Source organism: Patagioenas fasciata, chromosome 2, assembly GCF_037038585.1.
Source record: "Patagioenas fasciata isolate bPatFas1 chromosome 2, bPatFas1.hap1, whole genome shotgun sequence".
Taxonomy (NCBI): Eukaryota; Metazoa; Chordata; class Aves; order Columbiformes; family Columbidae; genus Patagioenas; species Patagioenas fasciata.
In genome coordinates, this window is record NC_092521.1 from 143291715 (window position 1) to 143309260 (window position 17546).

Genomic DNA, 17546 nt, shown 5'->3' on the forward strand with positions numbered 1-17546 from the left:
CCCAGAAAACGATCTTGGTCTAATTTTGTTCTTCTCCAAAAGACCTTTCTGTGGTTCTTCTTCCCAACAGCTATGTCAGCAAACGGTGTAACTTCTTGCTTTTTTGGAGTCCAGAGAATGAGGTAAATGAGGAAGAAAGAAACAAAAACATCATCAAAATAAACTATCTCACCTTATTTCCTTCTTCTTTAACTTGAGGATTTATGAGTTTTATAAATGAATAGAACAGTTGTCGAATTCTAGAATCTCCTATAAACACAATATGTTTGTCTACAAGGCAATTTTTTGCTTCACTGTAAAACAAAACAGCAACATTCATGTTACAGGCAATTCGTATTTTAGGAAAAAGTCTTTAGAAAATCTATGGAGCAAGATCATTCTAAGCATTACATCCAACTCTAAGGAATGGTAAATCTTTTTTAATTATGCTGAACTAATAAAAAGTTTAGTGTAATTTGCATAGAAATGAACACTCCTGCTAATGTGATTATGAAAACAACTAAGTAGGCTTTCCTATTCCGTGGTGCTACAAACACAGTGGTAATATACAGTGTAATGCTAAAAAATAAAGTTCTCTTACTAGTAGGTGAAAAAAAGTGATTGGTAATTTTTATTTATGCTTTTACTTGCAGTTCTACACATAAGGTCAGCATTTTCCCTTTCAGCAATCTGAGAGTGCCATATGGAGCTATGCAGTCTTCTGCACTATCTTGTGGCTCTCCATAATACGTATCAGTACTACTACCACCACCATTTGTATTTTCATATATAAATGCAACTATGGCAAACACTGTCGACACACAGATAATATACAAGGAAAAGGTTTCCTTCTGATACACGTTGATAATTTTTGAAAGCCTAGAGAACCAGCTAAAAGTTGAAAAACAGATGACATGGCAATTACTACAGCTGCAGTCTGTCAAACAATTACTCTTCCTTCTGGCAGATGAACAGAAGACATGAGTTTCCTTACCTATTTTTATACTTATGCATCATACAACTGTGGGGCTGCCATACTTTTTCTCCAAGAAATCTTCCACTGGACAGAAGATACTCACATGTGTCACCACCTTTAAAATGTTATATTAAGATTAGAATTCAGACATATGGAATTTAAAACATAGCCCCACACCCCTTAAAAAAGAAAATAAATACAATATTTGAAACACAGGAATTGATGCAATCAACTGCAGTAAACAAATTTAACTTATTGTAAAAACATCTTGCTCAAGTTTCTGCAAATTGCCTTCTGACTTCTTATACCATACTCGCCTGTAAATCGCTCTTCTATGCACAAAATGTTTGTGACCCCATTTCTGCTGTCAGAAAGACATCGTGACATAGAATAGCATTTCCATCAAAAGATGCCAATCCACTGTGCTATCTACTATCCAGAATACACTAATACTAAGTTAAATAATTACACAACAGTTCGACATAATTTTCTACTCAGAATCACCATACACAACATCTTGTATAGAACATGAATCTCAACAGGAGATTTGCTAGATTTGCAGGCACCTTAGAGAAGGTGAAATGATGTGCTGGGCTAATATGCAAAAAAACCCCAAACAAACCACACAAACAAACAAAAACACAAATAAAACCAACCAACATTTACATGGGAATTTGCTGATCATTTGGAACTGCTGCTACCTTATTCTAACTAAGAAGTTGCACACCAATCAAGAGTATTCACTTTACAGGTTAAGTTCATATAAATAAAATACCTCAGTTATGAAATCAGTGAGGTTTATCTTCCAGCAAACTCCATGTCAGATACTGTTGCCTTACAACTGAACACAGCTGAACACCGTCCACTGCAAGAGGAGTTGCCCTCCAACATTTTTGTCATACTTGGCATTTCAGAGCACTGACAAACAACAAAATGGTGTGAACAAAATGGCAAGTACTTGTACTAGCTTGTGCAGAAACAATGTACCACAGCCCATACTTAACACCTCCTGTGAAACCTACGCCTTGTTAAACTCAATGAGAACTGCTCTTCTATTGCACCGGTCCTTGCACTAATCCTAAAGAATAGGGCGTCTCCCATCTACTACTTATTTTCACGGCTGCTGGAAGCCACGCATTAAATCAAACAGACTTTTTGCTTCAATTATTACAAGATAATCTGAAGCTTTATCTAGAACTGGAAATCGGACGAGGTAAACAGAAAGAGATGCAAGTAGTATGAGGTTTGATGTCAGTGAGAATGGGAATTATAAGGCACCACTGACATCTATGAAGATCCAGGCTCATAGCCCTCAAACATGAGCACTATAGTAAAGCTCTTAAAAAAAACCAGAGCCATGGTATCACTTATCTTGTGCTTAAGCAAAGGCTTCCACATGACTACAGTCTAATCACCAAAAAAAATTTGGGAAAAAAAAAGGTATACTGCATAAAGAAAGGCTTTCTGTGTAACATGTTGATAAGAAAAAAATGTTAAATTAAGGTCCTAAGACCACAGTGAAAGCTAACTAATTCTCATATGCACTGAATCAACTTTTTTGTTGGTTTTTTTTTGGGTTTTTTTGAGTTGAACACAGGATAACTAGGAAAATTACTTATTTCTATACTTTCTCAATAGCGGGAAAAATTACAATAGTATCTAAATTGAAATAATTTTTCTATAAACATTTTAAACCTATGGCTAATAAGCTTCAGAAAACATTAATAATTACATGGGTGACAGAAATATATCTGTATTTCAAACAAATATGGAACTAGGATCTTTATAATCCTGTATGACCACAGCTTTTTCCAGATAACTCTTGGATTGGCAATGATGTTGCTACTCTAGTTTGTGAGCTGATACTCAGCCGCTGGCTCCTTCACAATCCACGCAGAAAAAACAGGTAAAGTTCTCATCTATGAAGCTGGGAAAATGTTACAAAAACCATAAAGCAAAGCACATGTTTAAAGTATAGCTGACACCCAAAACTCCAGCTCTCTCCTAGTCAGGATACAGAAAGAATACCTTAGATGCATAAGCACAGACAGTACATCTCAGGTATGCTGCTTCTTGACGAATATAAAATTAGCTTGGAGGAAAGAAGTGGCAGCTGAAGACACCTTCTACCCTTACATTCCTTCCTGAAACTTCTCCTACTTGTTTCTGTGAAAATCAGAAAAAGGTAATGTAGAACTGACCGTATTCCAACTGTTACTCCTTGGTTCATTTGTCTAGCCAAACCCAGCAGTGGTAACACAATCAAGTAGTGTTATTTACCATGATATAAGGCTCCTCAATCCCTCATTTCAAAACACAACTCTAACAGTCAGACTTATTTTCTCTCCTGGAACTTCAACTGCTATTGCATCGTGACTCCTAAAAAAGCTGGAGCAACATGAAGAATTATAACGGTCTTGAAAAAGATCTGGATAAATATCTCAGATTCATGGCTCTGGGTTTGGTTTGGTTCTCTGTGAGAAACCCACACATGACATACTCCTAATACACATGATAAACTGGCTTTACTGTAACTGTTATTCTTTACTCCCTATCTCTCAGCTTGGGAGCTCTTGGTCAGGCAGAGTTTGACGTACAGAAGAAAAGTGTGTTTAAAATTTGAATAAAAGTTATACATATGATGATAAACTCCTATTTTTATCATCAATAAGAGTCTATTAATCACCCCAGGATAGTTCTCAAAGTGATGAGTAACCTCTCAAGCAAATCCTTGAGATACCACAAATCAAACCAACACTTCCTTCTTAATTGCAAAGCACATGCACTATCCATGTCAAACTGATTAATTACTGCACAGCAGCAATGGGACGTGGCAAGTGGCCAGATGCAGAGGGCCACAGGCTTCCAAACACTTAAAGGAGCTCTCATGAACGTATGCTGAAACCACAGATGTAGGTTGAACACAACAGGTTTCCAGAAAGGTTCTCTCTGTAACTCTCCTGTCTTTCAACTGGTACAGGTCACTCCGGGTCAGTAATATTATATCTTTTTACAGTCAGTGCCTGTTTCATTATTCAGCACACTGCCATTTCTGAACAGATTAAAGAAGCAGTTTATCGATGCCTTTCCTCTCATCTTCCAACTGCTGCTACTTATAAGATAGCTGCAGATCCTGCTGCCAAAACTTCAGCAAAAGTAGCTCAGAACACAGCAGATGACACGAAAAGCCGCATCTTTACCTGCTTTTTAAATATGTTGGCACAGTTCAAATTTGCTGGACTGACATATTTCTGGTAAAAATAATAAATTCAAAATGAGCATAGTTTCAGTTTTTCTTAATGGTTTCAAATATAAGCCTTTTTCTACCTCTGGCTTTCAAGCAACATAATGTCCTTCATTCTCAAACATACACACTTATGTAAACTATCACTTCTAGTAAGTTGCATAAAAACGAAACTGTCAGAAATAATGATTAAAAAAAAAATCAAACTCATGTTGCTTGTGATTGGATTATGAGAATAGCTGACTTACAATTATTACACCTACTGCTACAACATCCTCCACTTTGGAGATGATAAAAATGAGATTTATCAGAGCAACATAAGATTGAACTGTGTAAAAGAAAGTCCACTACTAATTACATTCCCTCTGAAATCCACTAACTGGCTGAGGAAGATGCATTAGAAAATAAGGACGGTCAGACCAATGGTCAGTCTAGCCTGGTATTCTGCCTTCAACAGGCACCATAAGCCAATGCCCAGGGATGAATAAAGAAGAGGGCAAGTAAACATTATGTTCTTGTCTAATATTTTTCCAACTACGTTCAGTCCAGGGACTCCCTGAGCTGGACATGCTTTCTATATATTTTGTAGAACCTTCCACAGATTTTTTCCAACAAATGCATGCATTCTTCTCTCAATTTTTTAGCATCCACATCATCTGTCCACAAGAGCTTTCCATATGCACAGCTGCTGACTGAAGAATCACCTGACTACTAGATCTACTAGATCTATTTGGCATGCCCTAGTTCTTGCATAAAAAGAGACAGTTCATGCTCATGTCTGTCATGATTTGTAGACCACTATCAATCCCTCCTCAATCAAGTTTTCGAGACTGAAGAATCTTGGTTCACTAAGTCTTCACAGGAGAGCATGTTCTGTATCTTGAGTTCATGACCCAAGCTTGGTAGCTCTGCACTCCATGGCACCCTCATCATAATTACCCACAAATAAAACAATCCTCCGTCCTACAGTACATTTATTGAAATAACATTCCAAACATCACATCCTGTATACATCGGAAACATAGAAAGAATATTTTAGGCCAGGAAGTTACACCTTCTTTCCCAACTCCCAATACCGAATATATCCCTGTTTCCCTGGGCAATATTAGAAAGACCGAAACAGCAGCCAGGAGAGTAAACTGGAGGTTACAGACAAGACAGCACCTCCAGAAACGCTCACGTCTGACTTAGGAGTTGAAATACACAACAGCCAAATAAACACTCTCATTTTAATATACCACACCGTCTTCTTAACCAACGAGATATTAAAAGATGAAAAAAAGAAACCCTCAAACCTGAGAAAAAGAAATTTGTCATTCTATACATAAAACACATACACCATTCTTTTTTGAGCTCTTCCTTTGTGCTTTGCTTAAATTATCTTTCCAACATATCACCTTTTATTTTCATCAAATGTTGCACTTAGATATACTATGGTATAGTTATACAAAGAGTATAATTTATCTGAATTTTATTATGCTCATTATTCTACTCTAGCATTACTCAAAATCATGCTTTTCACCATTGAAATTGTGAAATCTCGAAGTCTCTGTTCAGTGCCAGAACAGATCATGTTTCACAATACTTTCTCTAAAAGGCACACTCTCTATTTCGGAGAAATAGAAAATCGATTGTTCTCTATTATTCAAAATAAAAATGTAGTTTTAAGCAGTATCTATCAGTGCTGATTTTAAGAATGCAAAGTTTTAAATGAAAACTTATTTCCAACAAGGTTTAGGACTGCACCTTTGAAATATAATAATAACTGAAAAATACACAGCACTAACTTCACTGGATAGTATATAAACATTTAGTCCAATTAACTCTTCACAGAAGCTGTAGGCAAGTTAAAGACAGTCCTTAGTTTCTCTTAATCCACCTCAAGCTTCGTAAAAAATATAGTTGACCCCTAAATATGACAGTCTCCCTGAACATAAATTTGACCTCCACAACCCCAGACCCGCAATTTTTTGTACACGTAACCTTCATACAGGCAAGTTTTACTGTGAAGTGCAGTGGGTTGCTCCTATTTATAACACACATTTGCATGGCTGAGGCCAAAATTAGCTGAAACCTTTACGTGTAAAGACAATCAGACAAAACACACAGAGTTCTAACAAAAGTCTCAGTCACCCAAAAACTCCCAAAGGAAACCAAGACAAAAACAACCTCTTTGTAAAACATATGCATATTCTTAATTGATGCCTTGTCAACATTTCAGTATTGCAACAGGAGAAGAAAATTAGATGGCAATCTGCACAACATGGGTTTCTAAACTGAGCAACATAAACTATGCTAACTACCAAAAATTTAAAGCATCCAATTGTCCCTCATTTTAAATCTTATAAGTACAGACACACTGCAAACACAGAATACTTACTTATTAATACTTTCACTCCTACCTAGGGATAGTAAGAAAAAGGGAAAAGTACGAAAGAAGCAGCCTTTATCACTTTTAGAATGTCTTCGTCCCACAGAAAGAAGGATTAACTGACAAACCTTCTTCACATGTAGCATTCTCTGACTGGTTATATACATAATCTGTGGCTTTTTCCTTCTGGACGAATTGTCCAAGGCAAAGAACTGCAGTATAACAGGCTAGAAGTCTCAACACTGTCCATGTGTTTCTGTGGTAGAAGTTTGATTTTGTAAATAATAGAGCACATAAAATAACAAAGTATTTTAACACAGAATTTTTCTTCAAAGCCAACTATGGTCTTTGTCAGCCTTTAAACACCCTACAGGACACCTATACACCAGGATCTTGTTTGTATCATCATCATTGTATAATGGAGGAAATTAGATTGCAATTAGGCATGTCATTCATAGATTTAGACATGCCTAATTGCAATCTAATTTCCTCCATTATTCAGGCAGTTGCTGTTTCAAATAATGGAAACTTATCAGTTTCTTCAGAAGGAGTAAATGCAGAGGAAAAAAAGAAAACAAACCACACCTCCTACAAAACATATTTAACTAGTTTTTGTTCATATGCAGCTCTCTCTTATTTCCTCCATATTCTGAGAGATCTAAGATGGACAGACACATGGGTGGTTAGTCCACTGTCAAACTTCTTTGCCCCACTGTGGCAGAAGGTATATTCACATGAAAGAGCTGGTCTTGCTCACTCTGCTCTTCCTGACAGCAGCTAATGACAGATGGTCAAAGTATAAAAGCTCAAGAAACACAGAGCAAACCCTTCCCTGGCAAGGCCCAGCTTTCATAGCCTGGTGACTTTGAGCTGGAGGGTATAAGGAGTTCAGCATGTTTGCAGCCCCAGCTCATCCACCCTCCGCAAATCAGGATGACCCTTTTCAGGGTATTTTTGGTATAAAAACTTGGCAACATATTTCAAAATGCCCTGTGTGGAAAAAAACTTGCTTCATTCTGATAATTTTAAAAGTACCATCTGCTAATTTCATTTTTCAGTTGCTAGTTTTTGTGTTATGATACAATCACAATTAATTTACCATCCCAAATAATTCATAATACTTGAGACCATTACCAGGTTACTAATTTTCTGTCCAGGCTACAGAATTTTAATCTATTTAATTGCTTCTTGCACAGAAGCTGTTTCATTTTCATCTGACATTTGTGTTGCTCTTTTGTACATGTTTTCCAAGCTCTATTTTACCATTACCAGGAGAGGGTGACCAGCACCACTGACCATAAGGAAGAAAGAGAAATCTGCTGTTTTGTTTTTCATGAATTGCCAAAAATATCCTACCATTTGCTGAATTTCAAATGCTTGAGATCACTGAAGGGCTGCAGAATGATCTGCCAAACAACTCTTTTATCTATCCTGAAAACTTTTGTATTGCTATAAGCGCTCCACCCTCCTTTCCTAAGCTATTTGTGTCTTTTAATGTTGTTTGTTCAAAGGAGCCCAAGCTTGCAACTCTGTATTCACTCTCACTTTATGTCCTACCTTTTAATCAGTTATTGAAAAGCCTCTCTCTTACCTGTAATAGATAAAAGAAACCAAAAGCCTTAGGCAAAGGAACTTGTTCAAAGCTTGGTGAAAATCCATACAGTCGATATCAACTTACATAAAGGCCTGCAGATTCTCTAGCACTTTGCAATTTGTGACTCGACCCCCTCATTAATTTTCCCACCATATATTGGTTTTATGCACAGTCCAGTTTCCTTGTAATCTGTTTGATATGTCAGTCTCAAAATCTGTCTTCAAAAAAGCATCACATTTGTCACCCTCCATCCATCTATAATAGTTCTGTGACTGATTTGGGCCTTAAGGAACACAGTTCAATGGGAAAGTTCAATTACTTCATGCCTGAGCACCTCTAGAATTCAGTTAATGCTTCTGTGTCTTCCAACTTACTACTATTCAGTTTATCAGACCTACTGGCATGGCAGACAGAGGCTGAATCTAGGGAAGGCTCCCTACCTCCTTTCCCATTTCTACAATAAACTGCCTCAAGCCTTGCCTTCTGCGGACACTAGCAGCAAGTATTAGAATATGACACCAGCTGTCCTACAATAAACAGAGCTGCAGTGATCTCTCTTTGGATCAACTTTTTTATTTACCCAAAAAAACATACTACATTTTTTAGCATTCATCAGAAACAAGAAAATATTTCCTTTAGCAGATCATGCCAAGATTCACAGCTTTGGGGTCCAAACAACCCAAAAGAAGAGGAATCAGCAGAGGTCCCAGCACACTCGTACCCGCCGTGCACTCCTATGCACGGCGGTCACGGTCACCAGCAGCAGCTTCCAGGCCTTGGCTACTGGCCTGTCCTCAAACCACTAAAAACATGTGAAACCAAACTCTTTACCTCGCTTCATCCACGAAGGAGGCTGGATTTTGTTGTGTTGGAGGCAATGGTTCAAACCGTAAAATGACAGACACCGAATCTTATGCCAATTAAGCTATTAATCACTAATTACCAGGTAAAAGTCGTTTAAACACGCTGTAAGAGAACAAGTGACAGGGAAGTCACCCTCCACCCCTGCAACTTCACCTGCAGCCGCACAGCTGCTCCACGCGCCGCGCGTAAGGCGCCAAGAGCGGGGCTGTGCTCACGGCAAAATCACCGCAGCGCCACACAACCCGAGCCCCGCACGCCAGAGCCCGGGGCCGAGCCCGACCGCCGGGAAGCCTGCGGCGACCCCGGGCCCGGGTCCCGCCGCCGCTGTCCTCAGGCTCGTCTCCCCAGCAGCCGGGGACCTGCCACGCCGCAGGGCCCTCTCCGCCCCAGCCCGCCGGGGCAGGAGTACGCGTGTCGGCTCTGTCGTCCCCGCCACGGCTGCTCCGGTCAGGGGCACCGCGGCTCCCCCTGCCCGGCCGCGGTCCCCGGGCTCCGCCGGGGCTCCGCCTCCCGCTGCCCGCCAGCCGCGGCCCCCCGCGGAGCGCCCGCGGCCGCCCCCTCACCTCGGTAGCGGCGGGAGGCGGCGTGGCAGGCGGTAAGGACCAGGACGGCGCCCAGCGCCAGCGCCTTGGCGCTCCTCACGCTGAAGTAGTAGTTGATCTCCCGCTTGCCCAGGGTGTAGGCCAGGGCCGCCATCTTGGCTCCTCCATGACAACAGCGTGCGATGGAGCGGGCGGGCGCAGCGGGGCAGCACTGGGTCCCCGCTGGCGGCGAACGCAGACCCCGCCGCTGGCGGCTGTCACCGTCCCCACCGCCGCGGCGGAGCGAAGCCCGACACCCCGCCGCCGGGGCGGAGCCGCCGCCCTCCTCCCAGCGCCGCCGCTTCCCCTCGGCCGCCAGCGGGCGGCCCCAGCGCTCGCCTCCCCGCCCCGCGGCGGACGGCTCGGCGCGGCGGGGCCCTGCGGCGGCCGGGGCAGTCGGTGGATCCCCCGGGCTAGGTCCGAGGCCCGCGGCTGAGGGGGCGGTGGCTCGGCGGGCACCGCACCGGGGGGTCGTTGTGACTGAGCTCCATGGAGGAGCACCTGGGCGAGGGGTGTACCTGAGCCGGGACGTGACAGCTGGCACCGGGCAGCACTGGCTTTTCTCCAAGTAATGCGATTTTTAGACAGTTGTCACTCCTCAAGTGACATGGAGGTAGCCAGCCCGGGCTGGGAGACTTCACTGCCTCTGAACGCGGATAGCACTGTACACGCCGAACCACGTTCACAAATTCACCTGGGTTTACAAAAGAAAAAAAAAAAAAAGGTGCGTGTTGCAAGTGAAATGCTGAAATGTTACAAAACGGAAATCCACAGGCAGTTACGTAAATCCCACCCGGGGAAAGGCTCTGGGCAGTGCTCCTGACCCCGGGCCATGGCCCCAGCATGGCGGGGGATACGCTGGCGGGCCCAGGCGGTCACCAGCAGCATCGAGCGAGCACCAAAAACCATATGGAAACATAAAACTTGGGAAAAGTGTTCGGTATGCATTCGCATAAATATGGGAAATAAACAGCGAGCAGTTGTCAGCCCTTGGGTTCGTGAAGAAGTACTATGCTTGGCAGATGTTGAAATACTTATTCTCCCTCAGATCCTGCAGGACTCTTCATTAGGATTGGCCAAAGAAACATGAATGGAAAAAGGTTTTTCTAACTGACCGAATGAACAATAAGAATGAATCATCTGGATTTTTGAACAGAAAAGTGTGGTTTTCATTTCACCATCCTTCCATTTCCCTGCCATCCAAACAACACTGTTCTGGAAGTTCTGCAAATCCTTTGATTTGATTATTCATTTAAACGTGAAAAAAACACAATTGGGGGGGGAAAAAAAAAAAACAACAAAAAAACCCCATTTTAAACTAAACTGGGAATTCTACAAACTGCAAGCAAAGTTGTATTTTCAAATATTGTCTGAAAAAAAACCAGAATAATTTGAAGTATTATGCCAATGTAATGTACATACAAATTTTGAGTTCCCAGTGTTCCTCCGATGTGCACTGTTACTATATAATCAATGTATATCCCGTTTCCACCCAATCAATATCTTTACTATCTGCCAACATATAAGCTATATTCTTTTATATTCAGTTCAGTCTGTTAATTCATTCAGTTTAACAGCAATGTTTTTAAATACTAAAAACACTATAAAGTGCTCAGGTTTATTCTCTCAGGGAGGGAAGGGAAAAAAGTTGCTGGGTAAGCTCTCAAATATATGGATTTGTAGTTACAGGGTTATTTTTCCTAAAAGATTTTTGTCTCATTTTTTTCTCTCATAATAAAAAAAATAATTCAGCTCTGTACTGCGAGATAGTATCTCTGGAGAATTTAACTGATCCTCATTGAAATCAGCTGCTTCCTATGAAGGAACGGCAGAAATTTAAAAGCTATCAAAACAACCATACTTTTGTTTATAGATACCTCAGAATATCACAACATCCAGAAGCAGCAACTGTGTCCCACAGCCTGGGGAGGGCTGCTGCAGGTCTGCCTCTTGCTGCTGGAAGGCCCTGGGCAGTTCTTCTTTGCCATGAAGTGCTAACACTGGCCTTCAGCAATGCCAGAAAACTCCATGTGTGGATTACATCTCTGTTATTTTAGGACCATACAAATTCATACTGATATTGGTGCAGAATGAATACCTTAATTAAGACAACCTGCCTGTGTATATTAAATATTTATGTGGATGTGAGCAAGACATCCACTTTTACTTGGTTGCTCCTTTGGAGACATTGCTTAGGTGTCTGACAGAGAGATCTCCTTCATATCAGTCAGAAGCTATTGGCTGAAGTGCCATGAGCTGGGAAGTGGTTTGCACACGTGCAGTCTTGCTTCTTAAAGGTTTTCACAAGCTATTTGAATTTGGCATCATTACCTATACCTAAGTAGTTCACACCTAAACCACTATATGTATATATATATATAAAACCTGATATAAAAGGCTAATTAAGGATTGCTATATACCTGATGAAACTGACTCCAGGTGTGAACTATTATTAGCTAGAAGCTGCTTTGTAAACTGTATACCTACTTTATTTTCCTATCTGCCGATAAGCTTAGTGTGCTGGAAGCAAACCAGTCTGCTAGCTCTTCTGATCAGTCAAACCTCAACTTTTGTTTTGCAAATGCTAAAGCGTCACATCAGCTTTCTGCTTGCTGTGCTGGAAGCACCAAAGGCCGTCAGTGGGAGGGGAACACCTGAAGCAATCACAGAGAAAAGACCCGGCAAAAAGGAGTTTCTTTGAGAGGTGGAAATTTCATACTGCTGCATGCATGAGATAATGGTTATGAATATTGAGAGTGAAAAGCCATAGAAGGGTTTTTACATTTCTATTTTCTACAGATGTATCCTTGGCTTAACTGAATTCATTATTTTCATAAAAGACTGCAGTGTTTTGTATGGTGATTAATGATAGAAGCTAAAAGTAATACTGTGGGTTTTGGTTGTGCTTTTCCCCTGTGTGTCAGTATAACAAAGCAATCAGTGAAGATGAAGTTTATCTTGCCTAGCTCCACCCACTTATAGTAAACACATCTATTTTAAAATAGTCACTTACCTCCATCTGTAGAAGTGCTGAAAGTAAGGCACAGGTAATTTACTCATAAGTGAGAATAAGGTGTATGACTTACAGCTGGGAATGCTGACTCTCTGATGAATTTAGATAATAAGTTGGATAGATGTCACTTGCACAGGTATAATTTAGGTGAGGTAATTCTTCCTTTACTGCTTCCTGACTTAGCTCGACAAGCTCAGTGTGAATGGAAGAGCTCTGTGTCATAGGCACACCTGGTAGGCACATACAAGTTTGCTGATAAACTCAGTTCCCAGTAGATCTCCTTCTCTTGATTTTCCTGTTTTCAGTGTTACAGCCACACGTGGCTTCTGGAGTTTGATCTGGTGTCCTCAGTCAAAGGCACAAGGCAAGCCCAAGGACTGTAAGAGTGTGAAAATGGATGAAGTGACTATATATTACAGAGAGCTGATACTTGAACACTGTCAGAAGAATACTAGGGCATTCCCATGTGATACTTTCTGTTTAGAGTTTTTATATGCTTATAGGTGTGGAATTAATTTTGCACAAGTGTATGTAGCAAGAAATGTAGGCACCAGAGCTGGAAAAAAAATTATGATTTACCTCTAATCTGTAAGTTTCATGTATCATCCAAGGAACATACTGCTTGTTATATACTAACTAGAAGATACCCTACATTATCTTAGAGGTTAAATGTTGAATAATTAATTGATAGGATTTGTTATATCCAAAACCATATCACATCTTAATTTCTGCAACACTGTCAGATTACTCTGCTCATGTTGTAATTCCAGAAACAAAGCTGTATCTCCAACAGATTCCTGGGGAGAGTAGCGTTTTCAGTACTGCATCTTTTGCTTCAGCGTCTTATATGTACTTCCAAATCATGACATTGAACACTCTAATTGCTGAGTTTTCAGCCTCATAGTGGCAATCAATCTTTCTGTAAGCATCAGGTTTCTGTGTGGTATGTGCAGGTATGATAGCCATCTATTGCAAATATTTGATTATGTTAATGAAGAGGGAGTACAGAGAGTAAAAGGTTTATTTCTCAGTGGACTTGTTCAATCAAACAGTGCACCTTGAGTAGTGTCTCAGTCAAATACTGAAGCTGATATGCCACCAGACCTGTAATATCTTGGAAATGCTATCACAGATTACTGCTTTTACAGATTTATAATTTCATAGCGGTTATAAAAATGGTTCCTCAATACTCTGCACTAAAATCAAGCTGATACTACGTGAAGCAGTTTTGAAATCACATGTACAAAAGCTATATTTAGCTTTATCACTAAGAGAGAAATACATCCATGGTACTATAGCATGAGACTTACTTGTGTTTTCAGTTCAGATTTCTGTGGATCTGACATAGAGGTGGATTGGAGGGATGGGGACAGGGAACGGAAACAGACAGATTGCAAATAGTTTGTCATCCATCCTCTTCCATTAAGGACAGTCAAGGGGCTGCGTTTTTCTGCATCATGAGGTGTGGTCACCACTGCAGCCTCAAATCAGGACTGGGACTCTGCATGGCTCATTAATGCAAAGCTATTTTTCTTTCAGCCATGTAGATTCTTATCTTCAAAGGTTTGTATTCATCAATGTAACGGGTTCAAAATTTTCAATTTAGATTAGTTTCTTGGTATGCAGGTACTATCTTTTTTTTTCTATTTTTACCTTCTGTTTTCTTGACTCCTCCTTGAGAGAAAGTGCTGGTCACTTAGTTCCTTGTCAAATTGAATTATTCTATTTTCATCAACACCTTCTTTTCTCATTGTTTCTCTTCCTGGTTCCCCCTTATCCTCCCAGATGTGTCTCTTTAAAATTCAGAATTCTTTACGGAGCAGCCTTTGGAAGCCTATATAGCCACTGTCTGAGCTGTGTCACGTTTGTGGAGCATTAGGAGACTTCTCTTCTGACTGCCAGCAAGACAGATACGACCCTTTAAATACCATGTTATTTTTAAAACACAGAGAGGGAGAACATAATTTCCACTTCCATCAGTGCAATCTCTAGTAAAAATCATTAACACCAGTCATCATTAATGTTCTCTGCAGTACATTAGTAGTCTGCCTTATACTGTTCCATTAAAAAGTACTGAACCTTGAGTTCAGAAAGTCCTGCATCAAAGTCTCAGGCAGCTTGTGCTTAGTGTGCAACATACCCTGCCTCAATGGTCACCTTTGTCACAGATGTTAGGTAGGCGTCTTCTGATAAAAAGACCAGGTACCTGTGTGAGTGAGAGCTGATTTTCATTTATTGATTACACTGACATGAAGCTGAAAGGCAAGGAAGTTCCAGGAAGAACTTTACAGAAGGTATTTGCTAGGAAATACAGCAAATGAACTAAAACAGTGTAATAAAAAATTGCATGAAAGAAATACAGAGGCAGAATAGTTTTTATAAATTTAATGGAGGGGAAAACATCTTTGTACTTATTGTTTCTACATTTTAAAATGTTAAGGAGCATTAACTAAAGAAACATTACAAAATACTAGTAGGTGGTCCGACGGTTAAGGATAAGTCTTGCCCAAGATTCAAATGATGAGCTGTATAAGATTAAAAATTCAGTGCATCCTGAAGTGCAAACATCTGAATGAGCATGGGATTCATCCCAGAGGAGCGATGCCTGAGGGCACATCCCTTCTAGAGATTAATATCTAATAACTAACATAAAGCTGCATTACTACAAATCTAACAGGAAAATAAAACTGACTTTTCATCCTGTCTCTAGGCCAATGGGATACAGTCTTTAGCCTAATTTTTATAGTTTCTGCAGACTGGACCAATCTAGTCTTGTTCTGTGCTTCAATTCCCGCATCTTTTGTTCTCTTTACCGTGATAACACCTTGAAATATTTAGGCCTAAAGATGTAGTTTCTTTAATGTAATTTATAAGGTCTTAGAAGCTTTTTAGAAGTCTGTCGACATGGCTTCTTTTCCTCTAGCACTCCCTGGCCAGGCTTCATTCTTTGTGCTCTAGGAGGAATCTTTTTGCTCTGTGCTAGCACAACACTTACTCTTACAGCTTTGCTCATGGCTTGTGCCTGTTGATACTGCTAGAAAGGTTTGCATGTTACAGGACCTTCAGATGCATAGTTGGCATGCAGCCTTCTAGAAGTTGATGAAATGGCACAGGCTGAGGAAAAAACATTTGGTAAGAGAGGGATCAGGCTGCACTTGATATGAATACTGGTTGAAGGTAAAACATCTCTCTAAAGCAGTTCTCTTTATTCCCTTTATTCTTAAAGAATCAGTTCAGTTTTCAAAGCCTGAAATCTGTAATGGGGTCACCAATCAATATAGGGCAAAACACATCAAAGAAAACAGTCAAAGCTGAATTTCCTGACAAAACAATGTTCACAAGAATAAAAGCAATATAAGGAAGGAGTGACATTTTGAGAGCTGAAGGTAGGTGAAAAGCTGGAACAAGAAGGTGAATCTTTTCTGTTAGAAAAGAGAGTGAGAAGTTGCTATTATTGTGTACAATAATGCTGGAATATGGGGATAGGAAAATATCCCAGTGGGTAAGAAAATACTGGGATGGGAAATGAATTCTTTGATCTTTGAGCCTGGGTAGAGGACAAACTTCAATGTCACAAAGGATATTCGGTTAAAGAAAAATTAAGGACAATGTAAGTATTAATGATGAATGAAGTGGCATCTCCTCCTGATTATGAGAAGCTGGAAGAACGTTCCACTGGGTTTCAGACCCCAAATGTGAACGACCTGTTTTCACTCATGTATGATTGCCACTATTTTTGGGCAATTCAGTGTTTCATAACCTAGCCAAAATAGAAAGTAAAATATTAAATGTATCTGTGCTGATGGGCAAATTCTTGACTAGGTTGTTTAACGCTGCTGGAGGCTGCACAGTGTCTTTTGGCTGGGCACTGAGACCATCCCAGCTCCTCAGAGTGGCTTTTAAGCTGTCCTCATTCAGCTGCCTTCCCTTCGTGTCCTCAGCTGACACTGCTTATCCTGCAATGTTTCAGGCAGTTGAAACTCTGTGGTTGTAAAAGTTACATGTATTTCACTGTGGAACCAGCTATGAATGAGCTATGGAATTTATAATTTAAAAGCAAATAAAAAAAAATGAAAGGGTCTGACTAGTTTATGGGACAAAAGCTAAAATGGAAAAGTTGAAGTGTGAGAAGGTTTATTTGTGAATGAAAAATTATAATTGACTGTTATGAACACCAGTGCAAAAATACACTATTTTGAAATTACTAAATGTCTTGTCAACTCTGATTTTTCCAAGCAACTTATATTTATACACTTGATTCTGTAATATTCTTTTAGGAGTGAAAACCAAGCTACATTCGAAATAGAAGAAGTCAGTTTTTATAGAGATATTTATCTCTATAAGGTCATTTCTTGCTGAACTTAACATAACTCTGAATCTTTAGAATTATGCTATTTTCCCAAGTTTTTTTTTTAAATGAGTTTGAAATTTGGTGGAACTGAGTATACTTGACTGATGTGAGGGAGGAGAATATCCCTGTCTGTTGATTTTGATAGTGAGAGATAAAGCCTTTAGAGGAGGGCTCTTTTTTCTCTAGGGAGAACCTGCCAGCCAATATAGTTTCTCCAATAAGAACAATTTTACTTATCTTCCATTGTAATTTCTCACTGGAATTTGCAGGGTGCTCTTGAGTAGTTTTTGCATTTAAACACTGAATTACTTAGGTCCTCTGTGAAATAATCTACTACAATGAAATACTGTATTGTAATTTTTTTTTTTCCATCTTGAAAGAGTGTAAGAATTAGTAGAATTTAATGCAGAGTACCTCTGCTACTTGGAATCAGTGTTCTTAGGAAAGCGATTTTAGGAACAGCAATTATTTTTTTATTACAGAGAATTTTTGTCAGGCAGTCTCTGTGGCGCAACTGGTTAGCGCGTTCGGCTGTTAACCGAAAGGTTGGTGGTTCGAGCCCACCCAGGGACG

General features: G+C 40.1%; 1 protein-coding gene and 1 non-coding gene across 3 annotated transcripts in view; one reads left to right on the forward strand and one right to left on the reverse strand.

Moving 5' to 3' along the window:
* Positions 1–9913, reverse strand: part of CASD1 (CAS1 domain containing 1) — a 34457-nt gene extending 24544 nt beyond the window's left edge. The window contains exons 1-3 of one of the 2 annotated variants that reach the window (XM_065831477.2): positions 9592–9913; positions 974–1070; positions 173–293 (exon numbers count right to left, since the gene is read on the reverse strand). In XM_065831477.2, coding sequence (XP_065687549.1) covers positions 173–293; positions 974–1070; positions 9592–9724 — 351 coding nt within the window. In that variant the 5' untranslated portion in view covers positions 9725–9913. Of the gene's footprint in view, positions 1–172; positions 294–973; positions 1071–1730; positions 1835–9591 lie in introns of those variants that run through there. The other variant, XM_071805122.1, reaches the window with a different exon arrangement.
* Positions 9914–17472: 7559 nt separating this feature from the next.
* On the forward strand, positions 17473–17546 carry TRNAN-GUU (transfer RNA asparagine (anticodon GUU)). Its single transcript has one exon. It is a non-coding gene; the product is annotated as a tRNA-Asn (tRNA).